At 46.5% G+C, this 9,586-nt stretch overlaps 1 protein-coding gene across 3 annotated transcripts in view; it reads right to left on the bottom strand.

The window, feature by feature from the left end:
- npr1b (natriuretic peptide receptor 1b) overlaps positions 1–9,586 on the bottom strand; it is a 36,999-nt gene that overhangs the window by 8,336 nt on the left and 19,077 nt on the right. For all 3 annotated transcript variants that reach the window (XM_047035956.1, XM_047035949.1, XM_047035964.1), the window contains exons 6-8: positions 1,189–1,283; positions 220–355; positions 31–115 (exon numbers count right to left, since the gene is read on the bottom strand). In XM_047035956.1, coding sequence (XP_046891912.1) covers positions 31–115; positions 220–355; positions 1,189–1,283 — 316 coding nt within the window. The remainder of the gene's footprint in view (positions 1–30; positions 116–219; positions 356–1,188; positions 1,284–9,586) is intronic.

Below are 9,586 nucleotides of genomic sequence, written 5' to 3'. Positions count from 1 at the left end.
CTGTCCGATCTGTGGAAGGATCCTACTCACCTGAAAATGAACACTGTGATAGTGAGGATGATGACAATGATGAAGAACACCACAATAGACACCATCTGGTGGATGGTTATGGTTCCTTGGAGAGAAGAAAACACAGTGACACACTGTGCGTGTTCAGTGTCTGTCTCATAAAAGAGACTCAAAGTTTCACTTCAACACGAGGCAGGCTTGGGCACTGACTTGTGCGGCAGTCAGGGTTGTCGTTCATGAAGCCGCAGGCGGGCACGTCGCGGGGAACAGCGCCCCCTGGCCACTGGATGACCGTCCCCGGCACAGGCTTCAGCTTCTTCTCAGAGCCGTTGTACACCAGCACGATCTGGCACCAGCACAACCAACATGGCGCGGATTAGACCAACATTAGTGGCTGGCTTTATGGTTATTTTATGGCTAATTTGACTCGATATACTGTAGATTATGGATTGAGAAACGACTGAAAAAGAACAACACTAACACAGACACTCACAACTTTGTCTCTAAAACCACAGCTAACTTTTATTGTCCACAATACAATATAGGTATAATGATTATTGAGTCTACTGGTGAGCTACTCTCTCACACACACACACACACACACAAACACAAACACACACACACACATACACACAACCAGCACTCTAACACGCACAAGCACACAAAATCGCAAACTCTGTCTCTCTTCCTGACGGCTCAATCATTAACTTCTGAGTGTTTGTGTGTATCTGGGTGAGTGTGTGTGAGATTGTGAGTGTGTTTGTGCCAAAGGGGTTCTTGAGTTGAATGCACTTTATATAATTTAATTGAAAGAACTTCCTGATTCCAGGCACCATTAGAAGCATCAGAGGCCCTTTTTGTCATCTGAGTCATGTCATGTTACACAATTACAGAAAAACACAGTTTCGGTCCAAATGTTGCAACATTTCTCTTTTGAGAGCAATATCTAATCCGATTCAATTCACAGGAGTGTCTGTCCATGTAGAGCATCTACAGCTAACTGGAAGGCTAAGCTGTCTTCCTGAGTTGACACATGTAATTATCCCATCTGTCAAGCACAAACAGACTGTGTAGTAAGACTGGCACACGGATGAGTGCTATCACCCTTGACTTATGCTAAGAAAAGAAGTCTGTTTGAGTTTGTGTGTGTGTGCTGTTGGTCTGTGTAGGGTGAGGTACCTGGAAGGTACTGAGGTTTGTGGCTGCCATGTCCCACAAGGCAAAGTTTGTCTCTCTGTCTCCGTTCTCATCGATGTGGACCAGTCCTGTCACACCTGGACAGAGGGGAACAGGTGACAAGCAGAGGCTTAGGGAATGAGAGAGAGACATAGAGAGAAGCCGATCGGTCCGAACCAAAAAGCAGAACGCTCACAGATGAAACCTTCCATCCAAGGAGCCAATAAGCACCTATAATTACGGAACATTAGCACAGGAGCTCAGATTACCATTTCAAAAGAGTGCTGGGTGGGAGATGTCAGCAGACACGAGAGAGTGAATCACCTTCACCGGCTAATCACACAAACAGGCAGCGAGGTGTAAAACAGGCAGCAAGCACATGTAAACAAACGCTGTCGTCAAGAAAACATCTGTGGAAGTGGCGGTGAATAGGACACGCACCTGTGTTTGAGATCGCACAAAGCAAGCAACACACTGTGCAGGCCTCGTGTTATGAGCTAAAACACACACACACAGGCACATATCATAGAGATGAGAAGTCTTTTGTCTTGTTGCCAACCCTCCATCTTCCTCCCCTTGGCCCGTTTATCACGTGAAATGGCAGGGTTTTAGCTTTCCCATCATGCATTTCAAACCTAGGGGCTCAACTATCTAGACACCATTTAATTTCCTACCCAGATAACCATCCGGTCGTGTCCCAGATAAGGACCACCAGGGCACCAGTAACCTATTGAGCACACACTGCAAGGGGTGTCTTTATGTCGGAGAGAGAAGAAGTGACATTTGCGGAGTTGTGACAAGCTGAGCCATTAGCAGTTAGAAAATGTCAGATCTAGATGAGGTTATTGCAGCCATAAATAACTGCTGCAGGTGCTGCGGCTGCCAGTGAAGGTGTAGGAGATGAGACGTCAGCGATGTGAAGGGCTTGTTTAGACGGAGATGGGGGCGGTAGGGAGGTTACACACAGAAACACGGCGGTGCATAAACACACACAACGGGTATTTGAGTGCACACACTCGCATACAGTGTCTGCCCCCACGTTCTTATTAGCATGCATGATATTTGCACAAGCAAACACAATCCCCTTGAAGATGAACACACACCTCTGTCATTGCACAAGCGACCCAGGTTTAAACTGACAGTCATTGGTCATAAAAAAATAAACTGTCTCTCACAGCTGACTTCCCTTTTAGAAGAGGTCTCACACACAGATGGGCAAATGATTAACAGTGCTGTTTACGTTAAGGTTGGTTGGTTGGAGGTGTTTGATGGTCTGGGGCTGTCTGGCAAGTGGAAGTTGCGGTGGTGCCGGGAGGGGGGGGGGGGGGTATGGGGGGGCATGATTTAGCAAATACTTAGCGGATGTAAAACATTTAGCATTGACCAGAGAGTAATGTGTGCGCTATAGTAGGTAGATGATAGATGGTGTCCTGTTTTCCAGGAATACGTGTAGATGGGAGGGAGGGGGGGGGGGGGGAGGGTACTGGATGGGCGTGCACATGTTAACTCAACTAGGACTGAAACCCTCCATGACGGCAAAGTTGCGGAGAACTGCTGCGAAATACGCAACTCAATAATAAATACAGACGAAAAATAATGAATTCCTCCAACCATACAGCCACCGTTAAACCCTCACCGACATGTCAATGATTTACTTGGTTTAAATGCATAATCAATTTGAATGACAATATGGTGGCATTCGTTTCTTTGTGGTTTCCCTGATGTGGATGAACCTAGCTGTGTTAGCTCTCCCTGCTCGGTAAGGGACTTGGGTTACAGCCTTCCTTTGTGCCGCAGAGGAGTGAGCCATAGGGGGCATTCAAAAAATATGCTCGCAATCAGAGCAGGACTTCACTTCTCTGCCTGGAACTAATGCCAGCCCTCAAAAGTGCTGGAATTGACTAGCTTACACAATAGGTGCTTTTGATTTCATGCAGCGCCGGCGGCGCCTGCAGTCGCCTGCAGTCGCCTGCAGCCCGGCTGACTTGAAGCAGCCAATGGCATTCTCAGCTTCAAGTCGGCGCTGCATGAATCGAATACAGCTAATGACCGTACGTCATTAAGGAGAAGGTGCATGGGGACGACATGGAGCTAATTGGCATCTGAGCAGGGGATTATTTCAGCCTCAAATCTAATCTGTGACAGAGGAAGTCTTCATTGTAGCATGTCGCTCTGATAACAGACCAGCAGTAAGACTGCCACCGGCAGAGAAAGGGGGCCTTTTTTTTACTTTGATTTCAAAAGGACAGGAAGTGAGAAGCAAAGGTGGAGTGGCCAATAACTAAGCAGAAGATAAATGAAAACCCCAGTAGTGTGGGTATACATGTGCTTTTCTGAGTGCCGTTTGGCAAAAGGCACCTGAGTCATAGATGCAGTCTTGAACATTTAGTTCAGTTTAACGATTTACTGGAGAACATGGCTTTGCATAACTGTAACTAGGCAGACTGTACTGTATGCTCCCTGTATTATAGTGTACACCAGAGAGAACATGCATGTTAAAAAGTGTACTACAGCACTAGAAGTATGCTCAAAAAATGCAAAGTCACAATCCTAGTGAATTTTGGACACTACCCACACTTATTGCTTATGGGTATTGCTCACAATAATACAAAACGGAAGGTTCCTGATTCAATTTGATTCATTATTAGAACCAGGTGTGCTAAATTAGTGGTGGAGCAAACACCTACATGTAGGTAGCTCTCCAGGAACAGGGTTGGGGACAGGGTCATCAGAGTTTCCAGACCCAGAAGTAGATTTACATTTAGTCATTTAGCAGACGCACTTATCCAGAGCGACTTACAGTAAGTACAGGGACATTCCCCCCGAGGTAAGTAGGGTGAAGTGCCTTGCCCAAGGACACAACGTCATCGGGAATCGAACTGGCGACCTTCAGATTACTAGCCCGAATCCCTCACCGCTCAGCCACCTGACTCCCCGTGATGTAACTGAAGGAACCACCTCATATAGACCCATACCCTCTCAAATGAGCCTGAGATACATTCTCATATAGCATAGAGAATATGCAACTCAGCGGGTGAAGGATTAACAACAGTTTAAAACTAAACATTACAAAATCTTCATTTTGCCTGGTTAGCACTGTCTCTCATCAGGGAACATTTTATAGAAACGAATAGTATAGAACAGAAAATGTTTTCCTACACGCAGGCAGACATTTTCCTTTGGCTTTGCCATAAGTGATACCTGCTGGATTTACTTTGAGTTTGAGCCGAGCAGAAACGACTTCATTGCTGACGTAAGGTAAGATGTTATCCATTACTTTGGCATCAAGTCTTTGGACTGAACTAAGCTGAACATAGATTTGTGAAAAGACTGCAGACACATTTACAAGCATCCACACTGGTTACGACCTTCCATTAGTTAATGGACCGGGAGCTAAAGTGAAGTCTGCCGCTGTAACCTGATCCCTCCACCTCCTCCTTGTGCTCTCTGTCTGATGCATACGCTACCAGACTTCGCCATCCATGTCCCTTTTTTTATTGTGATGATCAATTCATACTATATAATAACAGAGTGAAAACCAACCAATTTTTCTCTCATAGTGCTCCCTTACGTCAAAACAGGAAGGATGAATGAGTGATAATACCCTAACAATGCTCTGCTCTGTGGTTATACCCATCAGAATTCTGATGCACAATTATCATTATCTACGATATTCCTTCTACCCTTTTATTCCTACTCTAAGGCCCCAGGTAATTCCATTAAATTGAAATGGAATTACATTTATATAATCTACTTAGTAGTATGCATCGTGTAGTTGTCCAGCTCTGTATTCACCCGCTTTACAGAACTGTTCTAGCCCATCCTTCTAGCCCAGTTCTTTATAAATGATAGAAAATGAATCTCCACAGGACACCAGCTCCACTTCATTTAATCCTGTTGGAACTAACACACGAAGAACGGAAAAGAAGCTCCGACTGCCAGGAATCATGCAGTGACAAGCCCACAGAAAACGAAACATTCTGTCATTTTCAGGCGACAAAATGTGAATTTCAATCAATAGCATCCACTCAACAGTCCCCTCCATTGCTGGGCAGATGTGCTGTATCTCCAAAATACATTTATACCCGGACCTTGTTAAAAATAAATAAAAGGAAGAATGCTCACTATATGCTAGCTTTAATGTTCACTCCATGATCTAATGTAAAATTCCTGGGATGAAAGATAGTTTGACAGGGTTAAGCAACAACAACAAACACTCTTCAAAAGGAGTGTGTACGCGTATGTCTGAGAAGGTATTCTGGAGTTATGAATGGACTGTGCAGGTGGCCTTGTCCCTGTAGGCCAGGACAGCTTCAAGCTTCATTACATCTGTTTTCTCCTGAAATATCTATTATTTTGCTTCCTTCGCAACAACAGTGGACAGACTTTCCCCTTCAGAGAAAGTGACTTTATAGCAGCGGAGATGCAATTCCTCGAAAAATCTGTATGGTCAGTAGACATATTTCAGCAACCAGTATATCATGGTGTTGGTCTCTGCGAGGGGTGTGGCAAACCATCACGACTCCTGAAAAGACCCTGTGGGAGAGGAGGTGACAGCCTGGGTTAGCATCCTCGGGGGAGGACAGAGCAGACCCTGTGGGAGAGGAGGTGACAGCCTGGGTTAGCACCCTCAGGGGAGGACAGAGCAGACCCTGTGGGAGAGGAGGTGACAGCCTGGGTTAGCATCCTCAGGGGAGGACAGAGCAGACCCTGTGGGAGAGGAGGTGACAGCCTGGGTTAGTACCCTCAGGGGAGGACAGAGCAGACCCTGTGGGAGAGGAGGTGACAGCCTGGGTTAGCACCCTTAGGGGAGGACAGAACAGACCCTGTGGGATAGGAGGTGACAGCCTGGGTTAGCACCCTCAGGGGAGGACAGAGCAGACCCTGTGGGAGAGGAGGTGACAGCCTGGGTTAGTACCCTCAGGGGAGGACAGAGCAGACCCTGTGGGAGAGGAGGTGATAGCCTGGGTTAGCATCCTCAGGGGAGGACAGAGCAGACCCTGTGGGAGAGGAGGTGACAGCCTGGGTTAGCACCCTCAGGGGAGGACAGAGCAGACCCTGTGGGAGAGGAGGTGACAGCCTGGGTTAGCACCCTCAGGGGAGGACAGAGCAGACCCTGTGGGAGAGGAGGTGACAGCCTGGGTTAGCACCCTCAGGGGAGGACAGAGCAGACCCTGTGGGAGAGGAGGTGACAGCCTGGGTTAGCATCCTCAGGGGAGGACAGAGCAGACCCTGTGGGAGAGGAGGTGACAGCCTGGGTTAGTACCCTCAGGGGAGGACAGAGCAGACCCTGTGGGAGAGGAGGTGACAGCCTGGGTTAGCACCCTCAGGGGAGGACAGAACAGACCCTGTGGGAGAGGAGGTGACAGCCTGGGTTAGCACCCTCAGGGGAGGACAGAGCAGACCCTGTGGGAGAGGAGGTGACAGCCTGGGTTAGCATCCTCAGGGGAGGACAGAACAGACCCTGTGGGAGAGGAGGTGACAGCCTGGGTTAGCATCCTCAGGGGAGGACAGAGCAGACCCTGTGGGATAGGAGGTGACAGCCTGGGTTAGCACCCTCAGGGGAGGACAGAGCAACGGAACAGTCTGTAGTCAGTGTACTTAATGGATCCTGAAAATATCCTCCAAGTTTGCTGAAATTGATCTCAATGAGAATCCAGATTGGAATCACAGGCGAATGGGCAGGATGCAATATTGAAATAGTCAACTAAGCTCTGGTGAGAACATCGAAAAGGCATGTAGAAAGACAGGTCCATTTGTTTTGCTGGAGAATGTGTATGCATGGAGTAGCAATGAGATGATTAAATGTCCCGGACATTGTCTAACCATCAGAGCAGGTGTTCAGAAGGTGACTGCTAACGGAAGACAAATATGCTGCCTTCACACAGACACAAAAAGACTAAAACATGACTGTATTCATTATTGTTGATGCCAAATACATTCATTCATTCACCCCATACTGTAATGACAATGTACATACTGGCAAATTGTATGTATCATGGCAATGTGACATGAAGAGCATGAGATGGATTGCCAGCTTCACAAGGCAGGTGACTTCATTCACTCCCTGTGTTCTAGGGGCACATCACCACAGTACATATCTTGAGTTGCGTACAAAAGGATGTCTTTGGTTAAGGTTCTGGTCAGGTTGTTTGTGTTAATCTTATCTTCACACAAGAGAAATGATAAATGTTCAAGCCTTTACATCATAGAGATCATGTTTGACCAGACTCTAAGGAAGAGGCACCAACTAGACCAGAGGATGGTATGTTTATGTTAAGGTTAGATGGTTTTAAGTTTAGTTACCATTTAGAAATGGGTTTCTTTGTGGTACTGGTTCTTTACAAGTTGCTGGTAAAAATCCATATTGTATTTCTGAATCTTTTCTGAATTCAGTCGGGGCGTTACTGTTTCTCTTCAGGCTCTAAGAATGCCGTCGGTTCCTATTCTAGCAAACAGCACAATCCCAGCAATGTAACTAAGGTTTAAGTGTCTTACCGTTCAAAATGAACATTCAGCCACATAGGCCGATGATAACCCACAGCTTTTGCCACAAGATAAAAGTTGAGACAAGAAGAGATGACAAATTAGATTGTGTAGGCTTACACCTTTTAAAACGTTGCTAAAACGTGTTGACAAGATAGAGAAAGGGACATCACTGCAATGGCAATCGCAGCTAACTAAAGCTTTAGTTCAGGAGGGATTTCTAGGTTCATTCCAAGGTACAGTATAAATGATTGATTCTTATGACTCCAAACTTAAAACCAGAGACCAAACACCTCCCATCTACTGTCGCCTACAGACCACACAGTAGACTTAAAGTGACAGACAACCATGGTGACAGCTTAAAGCTTATAGCTCTGACGATGACAAGGCATCGGAAATACACTCCTTCCATTATCAGGCACACCCAGGCCTGGCTACAGAGCAGAGCCGAGAAGAGCAGTCGCCTTCTGGGCAGCAGAACAGCTTGACGCTAAAAAGGACGTACAGTGATGGATAGCAGGGAGCAAAGAGAGGGTTTGGGGGGGGGGGGGGGAAGAGAAGCACATGGAGAAAGGGAGATATGGGGGACAGGGTAAAGGAGAGAGGCTAATGTCAGAGAAAAATTGACAGAACTGGCTCCTGTTCAAATGGCCGAGGGAGCTCTGGTTGCCTCTGATTAGATTTCAACTCTATTTTAGGTGTTTTCCTGCAGACTTTTTGTTATGCAACAGGGAGAACAGAAATTAGAGATCCTGGACACCGGTGAGGGACAAGAATAGATGCTTTCGGAATGACAGAAAAACAATAGGAGGAGAGACGGTCCGAGAAAAAAGATGATGGAACGAGGGGTCGGGAAGGAGGAATCCCCTGATAACAGGAGAGCAGGTGAGACCAGGCGAGGGAGGACAGATGAGTGAGTCGCCAAATAACTGACATAAACGACAGGGACAGAAAAATAATTAGAAGTTGAAGGAGGCTCAGAGTGATAAAATAGTACAGGACGAAAGGAGGAGAGGAAAAAGAAGAAATGAGAGCAACAATGAATAGCAACGGGCTGAGTCAGACGAACATGGCAGCGGGAAGCTGTCAGGAGAAGGAATTAAGAAAAAGACCAGAGTTAAAATCTAAAATAAGAAGTATCACAAAACCTCTCTCACAATGTCTACATTGTCTACCACATTTATACAGACTTCCGCCCAGAAAATGTATAACCTTTAAATTAAAATTAAGTCATTTAAAAAAGTTTAAATTCTATACACCCAATTTTGTATGCTTGGCATTGGAGTGACAGGTCCACAAAACCAAACAGGAAATCATTTTTGTGTGTGCAATAAAACATGCTAAAAGCCCTTGGCTTGCTATTGGCAACGTTTGGACGGGCTAACCGAATGAGTACCTCTCCATCTGCTTTTGGCTGCAGCGGATCTTGCCCTCCGGCTGTCTCACTGAAGTGTTTACCTCCTCTGTTTGTCTGCTCATGTCTGCCTCGTTGTGATTGAGGACCGACACGTGGTCATTTGAAACTGAGGTCCGCAGATGGGATGGAGAAAAGAAGAGGAGGTGGAGGATCGTAATGGAGAACAGATGGGTGGCGTGAAAAAAGACGGCAAAGAAATTAGGTGAAAGGGAAGAAGATGGGGAGAGAGCGGGAGGAGAGCAGGACAAACGGTACAAACCCTCACCTGAGTTCATGTCCCTGTCACTTCTGTTACCTCAAGCATGAACACACAGTGACCACCTGACAAGTGACCTCCCAAACAAGTTTAAGCCATCACCCATCCCTTCCCAAATCCTTCATACAGAGCAGCCCTCTCCTTCCACCCAAGCGACTTTCAGACCTCCACAAAAGATCAACAACCAACCGCTTTCCTAAAACACAAGCACACACGCTCTTAGTCCAGGTCAACAAAAGCTA

Source organism: Hypomesus transpacificus, chromosome 2, assembly GCF_021917145.1.
Source record: "Hypomesus transpacificus isolate Combined female chromosome 2, fHypTra1, whole genome shotgun sequence".
Taxonomy (NCBI): domain Eukaryota; kingdom Metazoa; phylum Chordata; class Actinopteri; order Osmeriformes; family Osmeridae; genus Hypomesus; species Hypomesus transpacificus.
Note: the sequence above shows the minus strand (reverse complement) of the source record. Positions and strands in the feature narration are given on the sequence as shown.